Source organism: Triturus cristatus, chromosome 10, assembly GCF_964204655.1.
Source record: "Triturus cristatus chromosome 10, aTriCri1.1, whole genome shotgun sequence".
Lineage (NCBI taxonomy): Eukaryota > Metazoa > Chordata > Amphibia > Caudata > Salamandridae > Triturus > Triturus cristatus.
This window is the reverse complement of record NC_140593.1, coordinates 969670408-969698384: the sequence shown is the minus strand read 5'-3', so window position 1 is coordinate 969698384 and position 27977 is coordinate 969670408. Positions and strand designations below refer to the sequence as shown.

At 47.4% G+C, this 27977-nt stretch overlaps 1 protein-coding gene across 2 annotated transcripts in view; it reads right to left on the bottom strand.

The window, feature by feature from the left end:
- The window catches only part of PLCD1 (phospholipase C delta 1), a 413368-nt gene that overhangs the window by 23448 nt on the left and 361943 nt on the right, over positions 1–27977 (bottom strand). For both annotated transcript variants that reach the window (XM_085628871.1, XM_085628870.1), the window contains exon 10: positions 4486–4642. In XM_085628871.1, the coding sequence (XP_085484997.1) occupies positions 4486–4642 (157 nt within the window). The remainder of the gene's footprint in view (positions 1–4485; positions 4643–27977) is intronic.

Below are 27977 nucleotides of genomic sequence, written 5' to 3'. Positions count from 1 at the left end.
CTAATAGGAAACTTAAAAAAGGGTTTTCTGTTAATGGCCAACTCATGTTTAACAGACTTAAAAGCATTCACGACATCAGCATGCTCGTCTATCGGCACATACCCGGGCCTTCCAACAGATCATGGCATGATTAGACAATGGGTTCCTGTAATTGAATTAGCCCGGAGCACACAAGGCCAAGGTGCTTGATTAAACAATGGGTGCACAGAAGTAATTTGGGTCCGAGCACACAGTTTTTAGGCGCTCAATATTGAAAGCACACACTTCACTTAAATTGCGTTTACCAGCAGAAAAATGCTGGTTTGTCCAGCATTGTTGGGAGTGCAATAAAGAATGGATAATGGATTAGGTCGGAACTTGGGGTTAAGAGTTCACATTTCTTTGGGTGTTTTTCCATCTTAAATCTATAACTTGTAAGTCAACTATTATTCACTGTGTGTAATAAACCAATGTGGCAATGTGCATAAAAAGGCCTGCCTGCTAAGCAGGAATTTGAGAAAACCTGAAAAAGTGTGAGCAGGACTGGGGTGCAATCGGTATTGTGTGCAGAAGGTTTTCTCCCTCTCGTGACAGTTAGTAAATACTGTTGTTGAGTTGCCAAGAGGAGTCCATGTGGTTATTATATTTTGGAGTGTTTTGGGTCACGCTGCAACAACACCAACTCTGCAGTAAACTTCTGGATTTGTGGATACTCTGCCAAGAAGAAGGGATGCTGTGCTGCTGAAGGACTGCCACTCTGCTGGACTGCTGCTCTGAAAAAGCTGCTAATCTGCAGTGCTGACTGGCTGCCCTATTGCCCGAGTGAAAAGAGAACTGGACCTGCACCTTCACCCTTCAACCCAGGACACCAGTGTGACTCCAAGGGCCAGTTTAATAGCCTCCTCACCTGAGCCTCAGGGACATAAAAGGCTCGCCAACATCCTGCAGCAGCCCATGGACCCAAATGAAGTGAGTTCCTGACCCCTAAGTGGTGCCTCTCAGGTCTTGGACCCTTAGTCTGACTCTGGGACCTATACTCAAGCTTTTGGGCTCTTTGCGAACCGAGAACCAGCCTATCTGCACCGAGACCTCACCGCTCGCATCGCGATTCAATGTGAAGCTCTGGCAGTCGTCTCTTCGCCCTACAGCATGGACCACTAGCGGGGGACAGCCAATGCGAAGCTCCAGCAATACCCTCCCGCCATGCTTGGCCTGCTCTTTGCGCTACTCCAGCAACCTCCTGTGATGCTCTCCCTGCACCTCCTGGCCCCCTCCATTGCAAAAGGAACTCTTGGTATGCGTTTGAGAATGTAAACTTCAGCAAGCCTAAACTAGAGACTGTAGCCGACCTGCGCTCCATTGTGATTACCTGAAAGTGTGACTTTGAGCTAGAGTGTGCGACCAGATCCAACTACAGTCAGTCAGTTTTAGGCACAAGGCAAAATAGTTGTCACATAGGGAGATACAATGTGAGACAGCCTGTTTTTAGCATTGGTAGTCTCCTTAGTTGTGATTTTGGAGACACACTGCAGAAGTAACAGGTCTCCTGCTGATCTGTGCCCAGTGCCCCCATGTCACCAACTAAAATAGAACTGTAGGCCCACTGAATGGGCACTAAGTTTAACTTTGAACATTTTTTGGCACCCTATTCACTTTTTCATGGTGGACGTTCGGGCGTGTAAAACATTTTCTTCTTTGTAACATTTTTAGCAGATTCTGTTTCTAGACTCAAACTCATAGAACTGTCCTTGAACCCCAGCTATTGAGAATCTAGAACAGATCATGGAGCAGCTCTGAAGAAAGTCGAGATCTCTTGACCCTTCCCATGTACGGTAACTTTAGCCACAGACTTCAATATTTTCTGTTGCAAAGAACCTTACTGTAGCAGGGATGTTTCAGATGTCCTCTTACTTGTTACCCCCAACTTGTTTGGGGCCACATGCATTTTATTGTAACTTCAAGTTACGGATCTTTGTATAGGAAGCTAAGAGGCATGAAGGAAGGCAGGAAGTCAGGCACTAGGGTCAACAGGAAATTAGGCTTTTTGAGGGAGAAAAAACATAAAGCAGCAGCCCAGGTAACACCTGTGCAGTGGTACATGGATTAACTACAGCCTTAAAGGCTTTTGACGGTTAAGGAGGAGGGCATTGGTGGGAGAGCCAAGACACATGAATGCCACCAATATGATAGTAGAGAAGCGCTGGAGGTGACCAGAAGAGGCCAAAGAGAGCAGCAGAATCCTGTGGAGCAATTCAAGGTACCCAGAAGAGTCTGTCTATTGACACAGATGCTGGGAATAGCAAGGCGCTATCGCCATCATCACCAAAGCCCAAGGGAGGAGCTGCCACTAGACTCAAGTATTCTGGTGCCAGTGTGGTCACAGAGGGAGGAAAAGAAATTTAAGCATTTGACTAGTGCCTCATATTTTTGAGTGAAGGAAACCAATGGTGACAGATACTAATATTGTAACATATATCACATATTTGTGGCAAATCGCATGGATGATGAGTGGTGGTAATACTGCCATGATTAAGGTTAAAAGTGGTCCCTAGCTTAGTGTCACAGTGATTTATTGAGTAATACCTGTCCCCAAGCTGGATATGTTGCTGATCCTTCATGCACACCCATACCTTTTCGAAGAATCTGTTTGAATCCACTGCACATTTTTTGAGGTACTGCGACAAGGTCTGCCTAGGTGAAGTGATCATGTGGAGAATACTCAAAGGTTACCCTGAAGACTAACAATCACTGCCGGAGGTAGGACCTGTGACCTTTATTATTACTATAAGGCCATAGTTATTCTTTAAGCCTCATCTCTCAACTAAATCATTGCTTCATTTAGCTTGCAGGTGTTCTTACAATGTCGGGAGTTGCATCTCGGCCTCACACAGCACTTGAATTTTGTGGTGTCTCTTATGGATCATCTTTTTCCCTGCAAAATTATTCAATATGTAACTAAAGACCTATTTATTTAACAAAATAAAGTTCTGGCTGGACACAAATATAGGATTATTGAGTCAGAGGAATAAGGTGATCCAGATTCTCTGAAACTTCTTGACTTTACTTCCTGACCTAGCTTTCACAGGAGATTCAAGTTTAAGAGAGTAACTTGGCTATGCAGTTAGTGTGCAACAGTAGACTGAGGCCAGGACAACAAGATGGATAGTTCACAAGGCCACTCAGCGTTTGTCTACTGCAGTGTTTACCCAGTACAGTCTGGCAAATCAGGAACTTTCCTGTGATTGTTAGTGCGAGACTGTTTCCACAACTTCAGATAAACTTCAAAGGAGGAGGAGTCCTTTATCAATTTTAACCTGTCGGTCAGTCTTCCTTCTGTGTTCATTTTCCGAAGGCCTCAGCATTTAATAACCTTTTGAAATCTCACCGGTATTATGGGCATGTCATGTACTTTTCTTCTCTCTAAATTGCTATGCCCTTTGTAACCATAAAACCCCCACAACAGACAGGGGAAACAGATTGTTGGGGAGCTGAGGCTCTACCAAGGACAAAAGCTGTTTCATCCACACCTCTTTTCGAGGAACCTAGTGACTCCCATAATTGAGGATCTGGGACATGTGGCTTGCACCAATCCGGAGGTGGTGCCCAGGAAAAGATAAGGAAATGACTTTGGAGCAGCTCCTCAGATACCACACAGCATGTTAATTCCCCATCAGGATTCCTTCTCAAATACACAATCAGCCGGAGGTCCTGCCAGGACACATAAAACTGACAGAAATAAGTACTGCTGGTTACTCGACAGTTCTGCCAAAAGATAAATGGAGCTTCACGTGAGGTACAGATATGTGAGAGATCTGATCAACAATTGGGCCATCTGTGTCCACGCTCATTCACAAAACTAAAGAATTAGCTTGAAGTCTGCTTATTAAATTATCTTCCCTACTTTTCACATGCAGACAAGGTCGACCTTAAACTGGCTTGAAAAGGAGAAAACAGATATTTTAAAGACCATTTTACTACTTCAGACAGTGGCCACTTTTTAACAGTGAAGTCACCCTTGCTTAAACGGGGAATGCTAACCATACTCCATAGTTGCTTCAGATGAGATGGTTAAATAATTTTATATTAAGAAAAGCTTAAACCAGATAAATCTCCAAACTAAATTGGCATGTAGCCACTTTATAAACAAGGTGCAATTGTGTGATTCAGTTCTTCTGATGATCTGCATCAGCAATAGATGCATGGTTTTTCAGCAGAGGTGACATGCATCAGCATTAGATGCATAATATTTCAGCAGAGGTGACATGGAGCCCCCGTGATGGAGTACCTGTCATTTGTAGGCACCCCTGAAACAAGTGAAGTTTAAACAAACAATTATAAAAAGCAACCATCAACGTTTACTGACTTTGTACTCCTACAATGAACCGGTTCACGGATTAAAACATAAACGCGTTACATGATAGACATTCTAAACAGCTTCTTATTGTTATTTATAAGACAAAATGTTTACGTGTAAATCCACAGATACACAACATTGTTAATCCCTACCTGAATCATTAGCCAGCTTCTGAGCTTTACTCTCTACGAATGACGACATCTCGTAAAAGGTCTGATGCGCTTTAGCGCTTGCAAAGCTTTGGAAGTGTACGCTCTTGCAGTAAACAACCATGTCAGATAGCTCTTTTGCCAGTTTTACTGTAGATTCCTAGCGAAAAATCAAACAAAACAATTTGAAACAATAAAATATCAAACATAATGGTCTAGGACCATCACGAACACTGTATATACACATATAGAAATTCTTGAGTGAATCATATATGTAAATGTACACCTACTACCTAGTCTGCAATAGCACTTCTGTAGTTATGGCTGAACTGAACCTACATTCTCAATGATTAATAACTTTAAACAAATTTGCAAAGGCATATCTAAAGTATGTGTTTGTCCACTTACACATTTATTTTGAAAAGATTAGTCAGATTTGAGGGACTCCCAAAATGTTTAACTTGAAGAATTATGCTCAGGTGTCATATATGGCATCAAGGAAGGGTTAGGTGTAACTGTTTATAGTTGTTTTTGAACAATTCGAAGAGTACAAATTTGCAAAAGAGGTTTGAGGTGATTCCTCTTAGTGATATGTGTAGTGTTTTTTTTAAGAATCAGTTTGTGAATTACATTTTCAAATATAAACTCAAACTTAACTGGCTGAGTGCTGAGTGGAATACTCAGAGCATTTGATTGGTTGAAACTGAATCTATAAAAATAATGGGGGAGCAAGCGGAGGCCAGAGGACCTCATCTTCAGCTCCTGTGCCGATTAATGCAGACCTCCAAAGGGAATAAAAATGCACATATTCCATTTTGAAACAATAGGGACACTGTGTTGGGTTTTTGAATTTGTCTGCACCTGGTTCTTAACTGAGCTTTTGTGTCATTTAGAGTCAATAAATGGGTATTTAATACTTCTGATGACCATAACAGGTTTACAACCCTAAAATGGATATATTTGTGGAATTTGTGATGAGCGTAGTACGAAATAAATTGTCCCAAGGTGTGAACTGCGTAGGTACAGGAAAGGAAGAATCACAAATGGATGAAAAGGAAAGCTTTCAAAAATGTTCTGAAAGCCCAGTAGGAGGGAAAAGTTCTTATGTGGTGGGAGAGCTGGTTCCACACTTTGGCTTAATCACTTAACACAAAGCACCACCACGGCTGACCACTGGTTCTGCACCTCAATCTTGGTGTATACAAAAAAATTACAAATCCTGTGCACAATTCTTCCAGAAATCCGCCGCAGAAGGACTTCACTGATTCACAGTTGGAAAGACTTTTTTAACGAAAGAGGAAGGTGCACCAGTAAGAAGTCCAAACATGATAGAAAGTCCTTTACGTTTCTTTAATTCTTGTAAGTATTCTTAAAAACAGACATCAGCCAACGCGTTTCGTTCTAAAAGATAAGAACTTCTTCAGGGCTCTACTTTGACGATGTGGGAAACCTGCGATTGTCAATCTGGTTCCGCACGATCAATAGATCAATATTTATCACACGATTCAGTGTAGAATTCAACAATATGAATACAAACGAATAATAAAGATGTCTTTCACCGATCTAAATCGTTTTGGAAGTTCAGTTGAAAAATATAAGTAATACCATCGGTATGCAATACGAATGTGTCCTTCTAGTCAAGACGCCAAGTGGCATAGGTCTTAGTAGTGTATGAACATTCTCACGCACATTTCCAAATGCGGAAAGCGGAGTGAGGAGTAACGGGGTCAGACAGCACACCTGTATTGGCTTAATCACTCTGAAGCAACGGTCATCTTTATGAGGAACCTAGAGGTAAGAAGAAAAAAGGTGAAGGCAGGAGAAGCTGCATATGCAAGAGGAAGCAAGACTGACCAGGTATTTGTAGATGAAGTATATGCTATTGAACTACATCTAGGCTTGAAGAAGCAACCACTGAAGGTTCTATAGGAAGGGGTTATTCGATCGTTTTTAAGACTACAGCCGGTCTTCTAAATAATGCAATGCATTTCTAAAGCTCACAGTTACCTCAAGGAGGCATCCAGGTGCTAGTGGAAAAGACCACCCACAGCGACATAGGAGAGAACCATGGTTGGGAGATGTTTATACAGGAATCAAAAACAAAGGTTTTAAAATCTTTTCTAAGTATCGTTTCAAAGGGGCTGCTTCTTAAAGCAAGTGGAAGCGCATTCCACAACCTGGCTCCCAGATAGACAAAGGATCTACCTCTTCTACTGGCCTTGTATGGAATTTGAAACAATTTAAGAATGTTAGACCGCACTGAACGCAACTGAGAAGAAAACTAGAAAGGACGGTTGAGGTAGGGAAGGTTCTTTTGATTGAATATCCTCAAGGCAAGGGTCCTTCTATTCACTGGAAGCCAGTGAAGCTGGCGTTACTAACTTGATACCCAGACCCATTGAGGAATTTTAAAAATCAGTTGGCCAGCAGCGTGCTGAATAGTTTGGAGACGCTGGATGACAAAGACTGGGAGACCTAAGAACAAACTATGGGATTCATTCAATTATGAAGTAATCAAAGCATGAATAATTGTTTTTCGATGTTCCACAGGATTGAGGTGCAGCATCCTTCTCAAGGACCTCAGACTCAAAAAATAAGAGACAGAAAGTGCTTTAATCTGAGGCTCAAAGGTAAACTCGGAATCAAATTTAACTCTGAGGTTTTTACTGCAGGGGAGGGGTCCATCTCTGATAGCCACCAGAGGTTAGAATCAGAGGTGGACTTAACACCCCAAAAAAGATTCTCAGTCTTGACTGAGTTAAGCTTTAAAAAGTTGGCATTCATCCAGTCCACAACAGATTTAAGGAAAGCCTTACAGGAGCTCAAAGAAGGAGCATTTTCATAAAAGGCCATGAAGTATCATCCGCATAGGATACAACTGTCACTCCCCAGGACTCCAAAATTTTAGCCAAGGGTGAAAGAGAAATATTAAAAAGGGAAGGGCTAAGAACCGAACCCTGTGGAACTCCACAATCCAGGGGTTTAGCTGCAGAGGATGAGGAGGAAGGAAAACAGCCTGAGCACGATTGCTAATAAAAGATTTAAACCACAGCAAGACGTGGTCTTTGATGCCGATCATTTCCAGTTTCTCAAGCAAAATGGCATGAGACAATTCAAACGCTGTGAAAGCCCTCTTCTAGCAACATTTATGATGTAGACCCCATTTAGAATCATTTAGGATGCTTTGTATACTACTCAGTTGGTATTCAAGGGTACTGGAGTAATCAAGAGTTGACCAGGGTGCCAGCTACACCAATGTGCAGGCCTTTGAATAGAAAAGTGGCGGTTGAGCTCCTGCAACACAAAAACTATTTTTGATGATAGAATCAACAAGTGATGTCATGCTTAAGTCAGCATTCTGCTGGACAACAATAATGTTTTAACAATTTAGAAAATGTTGTGAGGTGTTCATATGTCAAGGAAAGCTTTATTTGGCTGCTTTTTAAAAACAGACATAAAAGCACATAAAAGAATAGTAAACATTTCATATTGTATTACAAATATTAAAAAGCAATAGTCACATCACAAGTTATACGATATAAAAATATTTACAGCTAATATTCTGGGACAAGAGCAAGTACCCGCAGAAAGAGGGTGCCCAAATTACAACTCGTCAGTTACACAGCATTTTCTCTGTTGAAGCACCTTCTTTAAAAACATAGCTAATCTCCATGCTGTGTGCTCGTCTTCCAGTAGCTGTAGTAAAATAAAGGCTGGGCGACACTGCCTCAACCCTCGGTTTAATAAAAGTGGAATTATCCAAACTTTCCTTGGCTCAATATAAAATTTACAAAACATAACTAAGTGGATTGTGGATTGTTCAGAGCTTTTATCACAGGGACACAGTGGTAGCCCGTGAGACCAGTCATTCAGTTTTGGAAATGACTCTAATCTATGGACATTACCCAGTCTAAGTCGTGTTAAAAGGAATCTATCAAAGGCCCCGGGTATAAAAGTTAGGTAAGGCTCCATCCCTGGGGTAGTGCGCAACAGCTGGTGTTTCCTCACACTTATTTTGGAAATTTCCCCTGCCATTCTGATGGAATACAGAAATTGGAGGCCCTCTTTCTTTAAAATCGTTCTGGGTATCGCCAACACAGAACTTGGTTTTGAAACATATTCCCAGATCGTTCATGAAATCACGAACAAATCTAATCCAAGGAATCTTATAAGCCCCTTCCAGCCTTAAGCTGTCTTGCAGGATCTCCCTACTTGCCTGGTCTTTACGCCAAATCCTGTGCTACAGGAGTATAGGTTCTAGTTTAATGAGAACGGCAATGTAGGGAAGGCGCAGTTCCTAATGGCAGACATATGAGGAGGTACTGAAAGAATATACCTCAGAAAAGCATTTTCTACAGTTTGTAAGGGAAGTGTTTACAAAACCCCACACCCCTGCCCCATAGGTCGCCATGGTGATACACTTGGCCTTATATATCTGCACAAGTTCCAAGGGTGGTTTCCTACCTAGCTTTTTAGCGAAGGTTACTAGGGCTGTTGTTGATCTAATAAATGTCAGTTTTTTGGCAGAGATAGTTTGAGCCCATGAGTCCTGCTGATTAAATAGAATACCTAGGTAGGAAAAACTTCTAGTTGCGGCGAACTTCTTCCCATCAACAAACATTTCACGTGTCCTCTGTGTCCCTTGCCCGCATCTCATGACGAAGGTCTTGGAGATATTTATGTTAAGACCAAGATCCTTCATAAAATCATTAAAGCTCTCCAAAACCCTCTGCAGGCCGTTTTGAGTGCGTGCCATTTGCACAGCATCGTCCGCATAAAGGAGTGCGGGAATTGGTCGACCTCCAACTTGGGGAAGATCTTTGCACTTCAAGAGTAGCGTTTCCCCTAGTCCATTAATATAAAGGTTAAAAAGGAAGGGGGCCAGCACACAACCTTGTCTGACCCCTCTCCTGATGGTAAAAGCCTTTGTGCACTCCCCCCCAAGCCATACCGCACGCTTGCAGTAGCACCACTATACAAGCGTCTTAAGAAAGCAATAATATGGGGGTCAACCCCAACTACCTCGAGGACCTCCCACAGCCTTTCGTGTCTTACAGAATCAAAGGCGCGGTGAGGTCCACGAATGCCAGGAACAGACTACCTTTTATTGCTCTTATATATTTGCCTACCAAGATGGCTAAGTTTAGGCTTTGTTCTATTGTACCAAGCCCAGCACGGAAGCTGTATTGTAAGTCGGATAAAATCTGGGTATCCTCTGCCCAGTCTTGTAGAATAACCCGCCCTGCCACTTTGACCAGAGAGTCCAACAAGGAGATTGGACTGTAGCATCCCGGATCATGCCGGTCCCCCTTTTTAAAAATTGGAATAATAATTGATTCCACCCAAGTCTTGGGAAAGTTTGACTTGACACTGGCGTTAATGACTTGGGTTAGTATGGGCCCCCATAAAGAAATGTTGGATTTAAATAAGTCAACTGAAACGACATCGGGTCCCGGAGCCTTGCCCCCCAAGGCTGAGTGTTACTGCTCTGGTCACCTCTTCTAGAGTGATTTGCCGGTTGGGCTGATCGTTGTTAGTTAAGAGAGTGTCAGTCAGTTGCGGCCCCGGGTTACCGTAATCATTATACACCTTAGCAAAGTGATTGATCCAGGTTTCGTCAGGTATGGCTATTTCTATAGAGGGACCATCACTAGATGCTAAAAACGGGGCCCATAGGACCTTCCAGAATGCAGAACTATCTTTTGCCTGGGCTGCAGAATGGAGGGAGTCTCATGCTTCATTTCGCAATGAACGCTTCCTCTCTGTGACAGCCCCTCTATATTCCAATCTGCCCTGTCTGACTCTGGTTGGGGATCTGGGCTGTCTATGCAGTTCTTTTTTTTAAGTTGGGAGTGTGCGTTTGTGCACTTCTTATCAAACCACCCTGATTTTTTGGTTTTATTACGTTGATGGACAGTCAGCGAGTTCTTAAACTCCCTTGAAATATCCTGAAAGGAGTGCACAATACTAGCATCCAAAGCTGAGTCACTCAGGCAGATATCAAGAGCAGATTTACAGTTCATAATCACTTGTTTAGTCAATAAATCAGGGTCCACATTAGCCCACCGTAGGGTATAGCCATTTGTTTTGTTCAAGAAAAGATTTGCCACAACTTGGTTAGACAAATTGGGCTTTTTGGGTCTGTCCATGGGCAACTTAAACAGTAAACATAAAGGAAAATGATCACTCATACAGTTGTCCCCCACCGTGAAGGAAAGCACCATGTGTGCATATGTGTGTGAAACTAATATAAAATCTATGTTGGAGGCTAGCCCTCTCCATTAAATGTATGAGGCATGGGTACCGGGGTAGCTAACAAATCATTAGCAAAATCAAGTTCACTGGTGAAGGTGAGCTCGCTGAACAAAGCCCCTACCCTTGTATGACAGAAGTGGGTACTGTGCTCTCCTTCATTAGCCAATCCGCACATTCTATTATCTGCATAATTACATAGGGCACAATTAAAATTCCCATATCAGCATTATCATTGTATCCTTTGTACTCCCATTGCAAATAGAATTCAAAGCCCCACTTATATTCTTTACCACTGTTCCATGTTCATCAAAGGGAACATTGCTATATATGTTTATCAATATGATGCAATGAGATGTGTTTAATGTCAATTCAATTAGATGATAGTAACAATCTCCCCCATGGAAATCTATTTTTTTAGCTGTTAGCTTATTTGAAATGTAAGTACAGATACCACCCTTCGGTCTGCCCCCCAAACCCTTCACTGCCTGGGTAATAAAGGTAAAAAAAAAACGGTTATGTGGAGTGGTTCTATTGCCCAGGTTTCCTGTAGACATAGAATGTTGATATTCACTATAAGTTCACACCAGACTGGGGTCTGTATCTTAGAGCGTAACCCTGAGATGTTCCATGACATAACAGGTGGAACTATCCAAATTAAGCAAGGGCCCCGTTGGTATCCGCATTGGGGTGATAGAGTGATCTGTACTAGATGGCACAGGGGATCTAATGCACTGAGGTAGTTCCAGCAAGGGGGTCGAAATCTCGGTGCAACCTCCCCTCTCCTCAAGTTCCTTTATACACAGCAGGGGTGGAACCCTTTCCTTCTCTTTCATTGAATATACACCATTGGTCAAAGACGGGTCTAGTGGGTTCGTGGCAGAACCATCTCCCAGCCCTCCATCCCTATCGGTAGGGAGCGTCTGTCAGTCGACCTCTTCTAAATAAAGAGGGTCGAAAAAATGATGTACTGGAACATCAAATCTAATCTGTAATAGGCCCAAAGTATTTACCTCCTCAGGAAAATGCTGTGGTGCCCTAGTTGGTTGAAAGAAAAAGCCCAGGGGGACTACACTTATCCCTCTGCTTCTTATTGGGCAATTACCCACCCTGTCCAATATGGTTTAAACCAGGCCTGGAGACCTAAACGATAGAACAACACAGTCTCCAGGCAAGGTGTTAAAAAAAAAAAAAGGAACGGCTAGGTACTGTTGGAGAGAACAGCACATGATTATGGTCAAGAAATAGCACTTCAATTTTAGAGCCATGAAGTTTGATTCTGCTATAATACAGTATTTTTCAGTACACATGGAGGATTTCAGTAAAGGAGTTCTGCACAACAGAAGCACAGAGGTGGTTTTGAGCGTGCATACGAGTGAAATGAGGGTTTGTACACCGAGAGCACTGTTATGAGGAACAGCATAAAAATGTGAAATAGAGTACTGTAGAGGGTGCCACTTTGAGAAACACTGCAAGGTAAAATCGCAGATACAGAGAAGTACCAGCCAATTGAAGCAGACTCACAGAAGAACCAGCCAATTGTGGCACAGACTCAGAGAAGCCAGTTGATTGTAGCACAGAGCCAGAGAAGCCAGGTGTTTGTGGCACAGAGAAGTCACCCGAATATGGCACATTGGAGAAGAATGGCTTGAACTAGTAAAGACAAGAACCTGCACCTCTACCTGCCGCAGTAAAGCAGTCCAAAAAGACAAATATTATGAATAACAATACTGAACGCCACTTACAGCTCCAAGAGGATAAACAGAAAAAGAGGCTCTATATCTGATAGTGCAAGGAAGTCATTACTACCAGCAACAAGTGTGCACATGGGCTGAGCGCGTGGAACGAACAGAAGAGGTGAGAAAAAGATTCTTTAAAAGAGGCATTTGAAGGCAATGTTTCAAGCATACTGCCCGACATTCAAAAATACGACAACATGCTAATTTAACATTTAGGGGTGTCAAATAAAAACACGAAAGGGTGTACTACAAAGAATGCAGAACAGTGTCACAAAACTCCACAAATTCAGTGACCATATGAACACAAATTAGTTTACATCAGAAAAACTAAAAGCATCTAAAGTAATCCAGTATTAGTCATGGCCACATATGGAAACCACATCACAAAAAGTAATGCAAAAACAGTATGTCTTTTAGGTGCATCGTGATTAGGGCTCCCGGTTTTATGGTATTTATTTTTTAAACATTTCCTTCTGTATTTATCCATTTTTATTTTATGTGTTCTGTATACATGAAGCAGCAATGGGTATTTTTCCACATTTATTTAACTGATAAATGTATATTTGCATTTAAGGTGGCGATTCCAATCCGTTAAAAATATTCCCCGTACGAATCGTATCCGGATTTTTTACCGTACGAATCGTACAAGTCCCGTACAAACTGGCAAGTACGATTCGTACGTTAAAAAATCCATACGAATCGCATTGGGAACGTTCCCCGACACGTCCTCGGGTCGGAAAAAGTGTCCGACACGTCCCTGGACATTTTTACGTACGAATCGGTAAACTGAAGTCCGAGCGCGCAAGTACGATCTGTCCCGTCCGTCCGAATGCACAACCGTATGGAAAAAACACCGTTAGGAGCGAACTCCCATAGCAACCATGGAGACGTCCAAACATGTGCCCGCATACGCGCCGAAACCCCCCCCAGCCCACCCCACCCCCAAGTACGCGCCGTACCCCCACCCCCGTATGTACGCGCCGTACCCCCACCCCCATATGTACACGCCGTACCCCCACCCCACCCCGTAGGTACGGAGCGTACCCCCAACCCCGTATGTACCGTGCGGACACCCAGCGACGCGCTGGGGGTCCGCACCGTACATACGGGGGTAGGGGTACGCTCCGTACCTACGGGGTGGTGGTACGCACCGTCCATAGGGGGGGTGATGGGATACGCACCGTCCATACGGGGGTGGGAGTACGCTCCGTACCTACGGGGGTGAGGTGGGGGTATGGCGCATATATACGGGGTGGGGGTACGCTCCGTACCTACGGGGTGGGGGTACGCACCGTCCATAGGGGGGTGGGGGTACGCACCGTCCATACGGGGGGCTGGGGCTACGGCGCATACATACGGTGGGCTGGGGGTACGGCGCGTACATATGGGGGGCTGGGGGTATGTGCTGGGGGACGGTGCGTACATACGGGGGCTGGGGGTACGCACCTTCCATACGGAGGTGGGGATACGCACCGTCCATACGGGGGTGGGGGTACACACCGTACCCCCAGCACCCCGTATGTACGCACCATACCCTCGGTTACCGTATGTACGCGCCGTACCCCCAGGCCCCTACACCCTGCCCGTGCCTGTACGCACCCTACCCCAGGCACCCACACCAGCACCCACACCCAGCGCATGTACGAGTCGTACCACACCATAGCAAATGTGAGCACTGTACAACAACATGGCCGATGTACGCACCTTACAGGCGCTAAAAACACACGTACTGAACCAGGACACTGCAAAACAACACAAGGAGAGTCAATTTGAATCGCACAACACCACTAAATACATCCAACAAGCCCAAATACATCCAATACACTGACCTGCAACAGCCAAACAGGTAAACAGAGGCCCAAATCACCACCACTTCTTATAACACACCCACCCAAAGTTCAAACACAGCCACACCCACCAATGGACCAATAAAAAGGACCCACACACACAAACAATGAGCCTTTGCAACAGACCCACTGCTGCCAGACACCACAGACAACCCACAGCACCATACTTGAACCTTGACTACACCTTACACTTGCACACCTTCACACAACCACCTTCACAAACACCCCCTCATCACATTCACACACACACCTTCACAACCACACCCACACACCCACAACCATCCACACCCACACCATGCCCACAGACCAGAATCCAAAGTTCACAAGGAACGAGCTGAAGATCCTTGTCAACGAAATCATCAGAGTCGAGCCACAGCTCTTTGGAACATTGGTCAGACAGACCAGCGTCGCAGCTAAATCAGCCATGTGGCAGAGGATCGTCGAGAGGGTCAATGCTGTTGCGCCCATCAGAAGGACCAGGCATGAATGCCAAGCCAGGTGGTACGATCTGCGGAGGACGGTCCGCCGCAAAATGACGGATGAATATAACCAGGGGTACATCACTGGAGGTGGCCCGCCCCGCAGACCGGTACACTACCATCCCTGGGAGGAGAAGGTGATGCGCACGCTGCCGCCGGTGGGAGTACATGGAGTAGAAGGAGTCGCCGAGCCTGGTGAGTACACAAACAACTCACCTCACATGGGGGGAACGGCATCAACAACCCAACTCCCAATAATGCACGCAACTACCCCAAAGCCATCACCGGACACAACCACACTCCAAAAACACGCACATGCCACTAGCGGCTCCATGCCCCATGCACCAAGCAAGGCCATGCCAAGTCACAGGCCACACCAAACACCAACACAAGACAGGATGTCCGTGATGCCGGGAGGGGGGGCCTCCATAAAAACATTGTGCAACTCAGAAGCAGACACCAATGCCCTCAGCCCATAGGCCTAGGGCAGAGCTATACAAACAGTGTGTCCCGACACTGTACTGTGTCGCCTGCAAATGGTGGCCGCGTCGCAGGATGACATGGGTATGAAGGCCCAATTTGCACATAACAGCAGCTAATGAAGAGGCATCACTGTGAAAGAGTGTCAGCACACACCGCCGCAGCAGCGCAGACTCAGAGACACTCTGCCCAATGGGGGCCGGGAGATTCTAAACAAAGCCACATGAACAAGCCAATGGCCATTGAACGACCTGCAAAGTGTGTGTGCCCAGGAAGCTGTGCTGAGGTGACAGACAGACGGAGGGAGAGGGAGAGAGAGGGATGGAGACGGAGGGAGACAGAGGGCGACAGAGGGAGACAGACAGAGGGAGGCGGGTGGCAGAGGGAGGGAGAGAGGGAGGGAGAGGGAGACAAAATCACCCTTGGGTGGTGTGGGCATGTCCGCTCGTCAGCAGGTGGACTGTGTGCATGTTGACAAGGACTGGCAGTGCGTGAAACACCCCTTTTTCGTTTGGAAATCACTGGGCCATGTGTCAAACTGTGCACGAGTAGATCCTTGCTGCAGGCACAAACCTAACCTTACACCCAGTATACCCACCCTCTGTGTTTGTTAGAACCCAGTCACAAATGCTAAAGTTACCTACCTGCATTCTACAATAGATATGAAAATGCACCATTTGCCCACGTACAGTGCAACACGTAAGCCGGTTCTGCATTGCTCGCTACGCACGCGCGCTACACTGCTTACTGCGTTCAAAATTGATGCAACAACAAAGAGTGTGTCACACATAGGAAAAGTGTTGAAAGCTGTGGCCAAGGGACATACCCATGCACCATGCACAGGGACCTGCAAAGTACAGACAAGGTAGATGACACTTGGCCCTGCTGTAGACAGCACAAGGCATTCCTGTGACCACTGTACACTCAAACACCAACTCCACATGCCACCTACCTACCACAGGAACTCACATTCACTGTCATGCCAGCATGCACCATGAGGGGATAGACACAGCACCTGGTAGACCCAATGACTAATCACACCACACCCAACAGCATGCCCGGTCACCCCCCCCCCCCCCCTTACACAAGCACACACCCCCGGGGCAGCCAACGCAAATTGGCACTCCCACAATGGATATGTGACACAACAAGACCAATCCATAGCCAAATAAGCATCCCAACACTCATTAGACAGGCCAAATAACCAGGAGTACATATCAATCTGTCCCCCGCAACATACCCATCCACAAGTGCACTGTGAGAGGAATGCTAGACATATCCAACTACCCAGAGGAACTGTGCCAACTTGAATATGTATGAAACATGAATGTCGCATGAAACACCATTAACATTGTCTCTCTCTCACACACAGGGCAACGTCGTCGATCTCCCCCCAACACTGGGGGGGGAAGAATCACAGGACCAGGCTCGGCGTGAAGATGACCCCACCGGCAGCGACGACTCTCACCACTCCGTGGATGACCCCGACCAACCTGGCCCCTCTGGTGCCCAAGCACCTGCAGCACCTGCGTCAGGTACAACTGTGCCAACCACCACCCCCATTCCTGCCACATCCCAGGATACACACAGGAGCCCTGCTCGCACACAACAACGCTGCCAGTCTGACCAGGAGGGACAAGGTACTCCGGGCACCCAGGAGGAGGCAGGCGACCCCGCAAATGCCATCCCTCAGGGGTCCCGGAGACCCGATGTGCCCACAACGGCAGGCCAGGCTCAAGTGGGCAGGGGTGGCGGGAGTGGAGGACGGCGGAGGCGCGAACCTGACCAGACAGCTGAGGAACTGGTTATGTCACACGTCCGCAACATCCTGGACACATACCGGGGTGACACCAGGGGCATCAGCCAGGTAGTGGAGATCCTCAATGAGATAAAGAACCAGCAGGCCGAGCAATATGCCAGTCAACAGCAACACCAAGGACGGATGGAGGCAAGACAGGTTGAGCTCGTGGCGGTGCAAACGGACATGAGCCGCTCACTCCGTCGGATTGCCGAAAACATGGGCAACCCTCCCTGTGCCACCAGGCGAAGATCACCACCAGCCACAGGGAGGGATCAGGAGGAGGAGGATTTGTCTGACGGAGCATCACTGACATCGTCACGGCCTGCTTCTGAGGGTCCCCGCAGGAAGGTGGGTCGTCCACGCAAAAGACCGTGAGATTCAGCGGACCATCACCATCTCCCTGGTCACCTGGCCTGGCACCAGGCCCTCTGGCGCAACAGCAGCACCTCATACAATGACATTCTCTGCCAAATGGACTTGCTGGTCACTGTCTGACCAATGTTGACAAAGACTGTGGCATGGACTCTGATGAATTCCAATGGCAAGGTTCCCAACTCCCCCTGTGAACTTTGGATTACAGACACCCGGCGAGCACCTCTTTACATACCCCCAAACACGTACCCCACCACTAATAAAAATCATAATAATCACGAGATGATGCCGTCATTTTGCATTATTCCATTACATGTGTGTGGGGGAAAGTCAAACCATGCCTGAGTTTTGAAGTAACTCCAACCATGCATACCCTGGGGTCTGAGTCTGGCACAGGACACACATGGGTCACAATGTATCATCCAATACAGACATGGAGCACCATACTCACCCGTGATGGGCCCAACCCGCTGAGGGGGTGCCGGCACAACTGTGCCGACAGACCTATTTCGAAGAGCAACAGTCATGCGCCGATGTCAGGGATCATGTGGAGTGTCCTGGGGTGGGAGTCCCAGGTATGTGTAGCCAGGTGGGAGAACTATGTCCTGCATGCTGAGTCAGGTGGATGTGGAGAATGGTGGCCAGGCCAAGGTTGGATGCATGGAGATGGCACAATGGGGTCTTGGATGACAGTGCCACAAGGTTGTGTTGGGGTCGTGGTCGTGGGCTGCATCCTGAGTGTGGGCGTGGATTGAGAAGGTCATCCTGCAGCTGACAGTGATCCATTGCAGCTATCTCTGTTGGACGGTGATGTGGCTGGGTTGCCGGATGTCGAAGCAGAGCTGTGCAGATGCACCCTGGATGTGGACAAGTATCATGGGAGTGGTAACGTACTACTCCGTAGAGTGCAGGGTAGGATTAGACACGGATGTTGTAGTTGACCTGGGGGATGTTCTGTCGTGCCTTGAGGTGGATCGAACTGTGGATCTTGTGCATTATGCAGAGTGTGCTGAAGCCTGAGGTACAGATGCTGGTGATCAGCATAGCACGTGAGCAAGCAATCCATGATGCACACCAGCTCGTGTGCGTGGACACTGTGTGCCTGTGCAGGGCCCTTGCAGGTGCGACACAAGAAGTTGACCCAGCTGTAAGGGGACAAGCCGCAGATGAACACCTCAGTCGTGTACAAGTCCAGCATCAGGTGGCCGATGTTCAGCCATCTGCCAATGGATACCATGCATTATTCAATATGACAACTGGCAAGGACAGAGTCTTTGGGGAGGGTGAGGAGCACCTGGCTGTCAATGGGACACCAGATGATGAGATGCAGTGCGCATGTCATGGTGTAGAGGGGGATCCTGGACACATTGTAAACTGACACGCTGAGACATGATACCTGTGCCATGTGTCCCACAACGACACCATACTACATGCAGAGGCCTGGAGTACCACTCCCATGGCCTTGTTGGGGTACAGAGCCGGTGGGGAGTAGGAGGGACATGACCTGGTTGGTGTGACAGGGCCTGGAAGGCATGCCAGCGCTGTGTAGGCATTTGGAGTTGCACACTCATCATGCAAAGGTGTTGTGTGGGCGACGAGTGCATGCCTGAGAGCATGCAACAGATGTATTGGATGGACATTGCTTGGTGGGTGGGCTCAACATCATGGTGTGGCGTGATGTGGCACATGCAAGGACATAAGGCACGTGCAATGTGCACGTAGCATGTGCAGACGGTCCAGCCTTTGCCACCGCAACTGTGTCACACACAAGCAGATTACACCAAAATGAATGGGTGGAGGGAGGAAGGGGGGTGCGTCTTGGAGGCGTGTGTGTGAGGGCAAATATTGAAACTCTGTGTGCCCTTGCTGCAGGGCCTGCATCAGCAGGCGCCATGTCCTGAAAACCATACCACAAGTTGCACACAAACACAAGCATGTCAGAAAGGACTACTGCAAAAGGTGTATGATAAGGAAGGAGTGTCTGGTTCAACATGGCACACACACAGACAATGGATGCACATGCAGCAAAGTGGCCGTTGTGGGGACTGAGATGCCAAAATACCCACACAGCCATGTACATCATGCACAATACATATCATAATCCCTGACAAACAGCTTGCATCTTGCTACTCTACACATAGACTCATATGCACAATCTGTGAAAACTATGCCAGACATGCCGCATGCACAGTGGCAAGAGACCTGCATGGACAGAGATGAGGCACCTTGGAGGCTGAGGGACACCTTTATTAGTCACGTTTGCCGGAAGGCAAATGCATCCATATCAACAGATGCACAGGTCATGTGGATGAACATGTGGGACCTACACTGGCACCCCCCTTTGCACCACAGATGCAGGACATCCATAGAACTGGCACACAAGTGACGGGTTTGAGGCAAACACCCCGTGCTGCTCACGGAGAGGCTGTTATTCACCATTGAGCCTCTAATGGGGATGTCCCACACTATGTCAACCCGGTGCATCCCGTATGTTTCCGAGGGCAGTGTTACACACATTGATGCCTTCATCACAATCCACAATCACATTACAGATGACTGTCACCAAGTGTGACTATCAATTCAGGTGAATCCAGCTCCATGTCATGTGCCCCATGGTGATTCTACATGTATGCAAAGTAACCAAACATGAACAGGAGCAGTGCACACATATTCCAAACAAATACCACACCCAAAAAGCCGTGCTGCATCCCTTACCCTAAGGAGATTTTTCGACATGTCCGTGCATGTCACGCTGATTCAACACACGTTGCTGTATTCATGAGGAATAGCAGGAGCACAACAATGCCACCAGCAGAAAGCATACGCAAATACCTGGGGATGAGAGACACACAAGAAGTGAGCCAAAAGAAGCACATCCGCATGCATGGGCATGTACTCGACATGTATAAGGTTGTCAACATGCTAGGTGAAAATAGTGTCTCAGGAAAGACATTCTTTTATTACACCATCACTCGAGTGACACATCCAAACACACCTCTGACTCACTTGCCATACATGCAGATGGACCCACACATTGCAACACATGCCACACAAGGCTCAATGCGTGCACACTCAGACACTGCAACTCACCACTAAGCAAAGAAGTTGCGTATGAGCCGACTCCGGATGTCCTCTTCCTCCTCCTCCTCGACATCACTTGCCTCGTCACCAAGCCCCTCATCCTCCACGGGTGGATGGTCCTGCTCATCCGGATCCAGGATGAGTGGCACAGCTTTCTCCACTGCCATGTTGTGCAGCATGCAGCACACGAGGAAGATTTTGCAGACCTTCACCGGTGCATATGGGAGTGCGCCGCCGGTCTTGTGGAGGCACCGGAATCGGCTCTTCAGGAGGCCAAAAGTCCTCTCTATCACTCGCCTGGTCTGCCCATGGGCGTTGTTGTACCGGTGATCGGCAGCCGTTCTGGGGTTGCGGAGAGGCGTGATCAGCCATGGCATGTTGGGATAGCCAGAGTCCCCTACAGGGAAACATCATGGACAGAAGTGGGTCAGGAGAAGCAGTAAGACTGAAAGATGACGCTAAATACAGGACTTCCAGAGTAGACCCACCAACAAGACATGCTTGTTCGTTGCGCAGCTGCAGCATCATTTCAGGCACCCTGCTACGCCTCATGATGTAGGCATTGTGTGCTGATCCTGGAAAACGAGCCCAGACATGGGAAATCACCATGTTAGCAAGACACACCACAAGGGCATTAATGGAGTGGTAATGTTTTCTGTTTCTATAGGCTACCTTCTGTGCCTGTGGTGGTACCAAAGCCACATGTGTCCCATCAATAGACCCAATGACATGGGGCATCTCTCCCAGGGCGTAGAAGTCACCCTTGACACCTGTCAACTGCTCAGGAGTTGGGAAATGAATAAACTCATCCAGGTGAACCAACATGGCCTCTAAAAAATCATGCAGGACACGGCTGAACATGGTCTGGGACATGCCACCAACATGAGCTATGGTATGCTGAAACGTACCCGTGGCAAAGAAATGTAGGGCTGCCATCACCTTCATCATGGGTGTCAGTGCAGTAGGATACCTGTGTAGCGGTTGGAGATGTGGTGCCAGCCTTGCTGTCAAGTTCGCAATCAACCGTTGGGTGAAGCGGTAGCGGCAGCGGCGTATACAGTCACGTTCCCTTAGGGCAGCCAAGTCTGGCATTGGTCGGGGGAGAGGCGGAGCCCTGCAGTAATTTGGAATGGACAACGAAGAGTAAGTAGAGTACAACAACAATGTCAATCTACTGAGCACATGTTAAACAGCCAATACACATATGCTACATACAGAGTCAGGTCTGTGCAATATATCCTGGACACGTATGCCAGGCAGGTGACACTCCTACCAAGAGCCAGCTACAAACGTGGATTCTCAAGCTCAACATTACATGGCATGAAAATAGCTGTGGGCCAGTGTAAGTGAACAGGCAGACGCATTACAGGAGTGACAGACATCCACATATGTGCAGAAGAAGGATGTTTTATCATACAGACAGGTTGCGGAACACTAGAGGCACAGGTCACATGTCCCTGAAAAAATGACAGACCACACACCTTGCCATGAAGGGGTACATGTCAAGACTGATCACACATACATTGATACTACGCAGATATGTCCTTGTTTCGCAATTCCATGTTCGATGCATACATACACACGTTACGTCTGATTCCACATGTGTCCTGGTGTGCATAATAGTGTGCCATGCCCATCTACACACAAGCACATGTTGGATGCAGCAACTGCAGATGCATTTGACTGAACAACAACAGCAAGCTAATGGGGACACATGACACACACATGACATAGTCACATCGTGCAACGCCGGTAGTCACATGTCAGGTGTAATTATCCGTGTACCTGGCATCAGGGGACAGTTGCGGGTGTTGGTGACTGTGCCATGGCAGTGACGCATTGCTCAACAAGTCTGTACTACATGCACACATGTCAAAGGTGTGAAGGGGATGTGTGGCACATGGTGCACCATCACACATGACATGTGTACACAGCTCATCACATATCTATTGGGTTCAAACATGAGGATATATGTGCCACATCACATCCTGACACACCTAGGCCCGAGACATGTAGGACTGCACTGACAATGACTTGATGTCCAGCCTTGGCCAAGTATGACAGCTCAATTCCTTTCTGTGTGCCGCCTGTCACCAGTGTAAGGTGTGAAACGCACCGTACACACGCTCTGAGGGCGTGTGTAGGGTCCGTATCACTATGGTTGTGTCGCCGTAGGCGTACGCCATGGTGATACGGTCTGTACACGCGTGTGTAGGGTCCGTATCACTATGGTTGTGTCGCCGTACGTCATGGTGATACGGTTCGTACACGCGTGTGTAGGGTCCGTATCACTATGGTTGTGTCGGCGTAGGCGTACGCCATGGTGATATGGTCCGTACACGCGTGTGTAGGGTCCGTATCACTATGGTTGTGTCGCCGTAGGCGTACGCCATGGTGATACGGTCCGTACACACGTGTGTAGGGTCCGTATTGTATTGTATAATCTTTTGTAAAGCGCTATCTGCCACCCTACGGGTATCCTGGCGCTGAGAGACTATGATAACATGAAACAGCACAGAACGAATAGCCAGTGGTCAAGATGGATGCCAACTATTCCTGGCGAAATAGCCATGTCTTGAGATCCTTCCTGAAGCCCAGCAGCGTTTTAGCCTGACGCAGCTCTTGGGGGATCTGACTCCAGAGGCGTGCTGCCGCCGTGCTGAAAGCCCTGCCTCCCATCTTGGTGAGTTTTACTCTGGCGACAGCTGCCAGGCTTTGACTAGTGGACCGGAGGAGTCTTTTTGGTTCGTACCAGGAGAATCGTTTGCGCAATGGTAATGGGCCGGTGTTATGTAGGGCCTTTTAGACCATGACTAACGACTTGAACTCAATCCTCTTTTTAACAGGAAGCAAATGGTGGTCCCTTAATGCCAGCGTTACAGATGAATCACACTGTCTCCTGAGTGCCAATTTGGCTGCAGTAGACTGTATTCTTTGCAATCCCTGTACAATATAGAGGGGAGCACCCAGGTACAGTGAATTACAATAGTCCAGTCTACTCAGGATCACACTCTGGACCACCAGAGACCTTGCCTCATTAGGGAGTAGCAGGAGAATTTGACGAAGAGCTCTCAGCAAAGCAATACAGGTACCAACAGTTTTATTAACCTGAGATTGCAGCTGGAGGTCTTCGTCCAACATGACCCCCAGGTTACGGACTGACTTTGCTGCAACTATAGGGGCATCCTCTGGCCAAAGCCGGAGCTCGGCCAAAGGAAGTTTAGACATTTTGTCTGCGCAGCAGTGTAGTAGCTCCGTTTTTCCGGCGTTCAACTGCAGTGAGTTGGCCCTCAGCCAGTCAGAGACCTTCCTCATGCATGCCTGGAAAGAGCTCAGAGGGACTGCATGCTCTCCTTCCATGGAGAACATCAACTGAATATCGTCCGCATAGTTAACTACCTCGATCCCATAAGATTTTATTAGAGGGATCAGGGGCCCTAAATAGAAATTGAAGAGGATTGGGCTAATGGCTGAGCCCTGAGGTACTCCATGGCATACCGGGGACCAAGGGGAGACAAATGGCGTCAGGGTCACTGCCTGTTGACGGTCAGTGAGATAAGACTGTAACCATTCCAGGGCACGGCCTGTCACCCCCAGACCTTCCAATCTTGCCAGCAACACCGAGTGACTAACCATGTCGAAAGCGGCCGACATGTCCAACAGCACCAAAACTGAGGAGCTGCCACTGTCGGCTCGCATTCGAAGTTTATCCAGGACGGTTGTCAGCGCGGTTTCCGTCCCATGCCCTGGCCGGAAGCCAAACTGGTCCTTATCCAGGAGCAGATGTTCTTCCAGGAAATTAGACAAGGACTTGCTGACCAATTTCTCCAAGATTTTAACTGGAAATGGTAGAAGGGATATTGGACGGAAATTGGCCGGCAACGATGGATCTAAGGAAGGTTTCTTCAGTAATGGAGTGACTATCGCCTGCTTCCAGCCACTTGGTACAGTTCCTTCATTCAGAGATTGGCGGCAGATTCGCCACAAATCCGAGAATAGGTCGGGGCTAAATTCTTTCCAGATCTTGTGAAGAAGGGGATCAAGAGGTGACCCAGATGATATCTCCCGCGCTATGATATTGAAGGAGTCCTCCGTGGGGAGTTGGAAATAGCTCAAAGAGAAATCTCTCCTGATGTCTGCCATGGTCGGGGGGATCTCAATGACACTCTGATCAAACCTACCCACGATGTTATTGACCTTGTCAATGAAAAATGTAGCAATTTCATTGCACAGGTTTTGTGATGGCTGGACAGTGCTAGCCAGGCATCCCGGATTACTAAGGTCTCTAACGATGTTAAAGAGAGCCCTGGTTCCATTAGATGCCTGCAGGATGGAGTTAGCGTAGAATTGCGACTTGGCCTCCCGGATAGCCGTCTTGTATTGATGTTGTATTATTTTTAGGGCTTTTTTGTCTGCTTCTAAATACCGCCTACGCCAGCTTCTTTCGGCCTGGCGGCGCGCTAAGTGTAGCGCTTTAAGCTCCTCACTGAACCAAGGAGCTGATTGAGTATTACGCATTCTAAGCTTTTTATTTGGTATAAATCCCTCCAGCACTTGGTTGATGGAGTTACTGTAGCTATTTTAGTTCTCTCCAGGCGTCTTCTCTGGGTCAAACAAATTCCGTCTAGAGAAAAGGGGGGCTACGCCCCTATTGGAGAGCTTAGCCCAATCCCTTCCCCACCTGAAGTTAGCCGGTTTGTTCCCTACCGATTTGTCTCCTTGTAAAATCAGCCTGAATTGTATTAAGAAGTGGTCAGTCCAGCTTAAAGGAGAGATGCTAAGTACCTTTGTTTCAGACGGTTTGGCAAACACTAAGTCAAGCGTATGGCCTCCCTCATGTGTCGATTGTTGGATAAGCTGATGGAGGCTGCAATTCTCACAAATATGGTTCAGGGTTTGTAAGTGATTCCCGAGACTCCCTGTCTCCCATAGATTGAAGTCCCCCAAAAGCAGCAATCTGGAATGTGTGGAAGCCAAGGCGACGATGGTATCCAATATTGCCTGATGGTTAAAGTCCATGCCTGGGGGTCTGTAACAGACCATCCCCGTCAGCATTCTCCCTTTAGCCTCCTGTAGGGTAAAGCCCAGGATCTCATATCCTGCTATGTCTTTGATCGGAAGTTGGGGCGCAATCCCACTTCTTCTTAAAGATTAGTCCTACCCCCCCTCCTCTCCCCGTTAAGTGTGGTTTCTGAAGGATCTTATAGCCAGCACGGCATGCCATTCCTAGTTCCACTGAAGAGTTCGCGTTTATCCAGGTCTCAGTTATGAACAGCAGATCCAGGTCTAGATCTTCCAGCAGGTTGCAGACGTCTTGATAATGCTTTATGAGAGACCTGCTATTAATCAAGCCGCATGTCAGGACCTGCTGAAAATCCTTCTGGTGCTTGTTGCCTAATTTTAAAAGAGTGTCTCTAGAGTACCAACGTCTGCCTGTGCAGTTTACGGCAGCATCACTGACGCGAAGCGCGACCGAGGCGCGGACGGGCGCAGACGGGCTTGCCTCTGGCGCGCGCGCGCTGCGCGCTTGCATTCCTCTCATTAAAATACAGTGGTCCGCTAGAGCGCTAACAAAGATGGCGCCCGTAGGATGTCCCTACGATGGTGGAATATCGCCAAGAGCGAAATGGTGGTTGTTTTAAGGTGCAAGTAAGTGGGCACAGTAATTATAAAATACAATACCACAATATTACAGTTTATTTTTTTAAAAAGATTGTCTCAAGGCTGGCTAATCACATAAAATTATCGGTAACAACAAAATAGATACACCGTACTTGTGCCCCTCGGCAGAGCATTATGCGGTCACAGTTAGGTGTGGAATAACGTCTCTTTGGTGCTGCGCGCTTGCGTTCCTCTCATTTAAATACAGTGGTCCGCTAGAGCGCTAACAAAGATGGCGCCCGTAGGATGTCCCTACGATGGTGGAATATCGCCAAGAGCGAAATGGTGGTTGTTTTAAGGTGCAAGTAAGTAGGGTCCGTATCACTATGGTTGTGTCGCAGTAGGCGTACGCCATAGTGATACGGACCCTACACACGCGTGTACAGACCGTATCCCTATTGCGTACGCCTACGGCGACACAACCATAGTGATACGGACCCTACACACGCGTGTACGGACCGTATCCCTATGGCGTACGCCTACGGCGACACAACCATAGTGATACGGACCCTACACACGCGTGTACCGACCGTATCCCTATGGCGTACGCCTACGGCGACACAACCATAGTGATACGGACCCTACACACGCGTGTACGGACCGTATCACTGGAGTAGTGGTGCCCTAGGGGCGTGGAACGCACCGTACCTGTGTGTGTATAGTGAAATAACATAGGGGACACATGAGGGACAAGTATAAGGGCCTAAATGCATGCTGGTTGTCACGGAGACAGAGTTTCAAGTTCAAAAATTTTCATCAGGTGGCCAGCAGAAGTCAGTTGGAGACAATATACTATGTTGCAAAGTGGTTGTTGACTTGACATCATGCTCAATTTTCAAACCATGCAAAGCCCCTCACTGGGGTAGGTTTAAAGGGATTGGAGGAAACGTAGGATGCAAATGAGATTGACCAATCACTCTGTACTCCTGTAAATGAAACAGCCCAGCAAGGGAGATATAAGGCAGCCAGGTCCCATGAGAGAGCACTTGCCTGCACAACCTTTCATTCCACACCACTGCTGCTGCTTGTGATTCCTCTGGTCCTGTATGGATATGACTGCAACAGAAGCGATCGTCCCTGCACTATGCACATCTCACACTCATTCACATCATGTCTGAGGGCAACACATTGGTCATGCATGCTGTAAGGCAGTACACTTTTTTAATACACACTCCTATGTCGGGACTCAGCAGCAGTGCCAACTAACATGGACCCCACAATGACTGAACTGGCCAGGGCACAGGCAAGGTCCCAACACATGTCACAGACCACCCCCACACATGAGGGGACACATGAGGGACAAGTATAAGGGCCTAAATGCATGCTGGTTGTCATGGAGACAGAGTTTCAAGTTCAAAATTTTTCATCAGGTGGCCAGCAGAAGTCGGTTGGAGACAATATACTATGTTGCAAAGTGGTTGTTGACTTGACATCATGCTCAATTTTCAAACCATGCAAAGCCCCTCACTGGGGTAGGTTTAAAGGGATTGGAGGAAACGTAGGATGCAAATGAGATTGACCAATCACTCTGTACTCCTGTAAATGAAACAGCCCAGCAAGGGAGATATAAGGCAGCCAGGTCCCATGAGAGAGCACTTGCCTGCACAACCTTTCATTCCACACCACTGCTGCTGCTTGTGATTCCTCTGGTCCTGTATGGATATGACTGCAACAGAAGCGATCGTCCCTGCACTATGCACATCTCACACTCATTCACATCATGTCTGAGGGCAACACATTGGTCATGCATGCTGTAAGGCAGTACACTTTTTTAATACACACT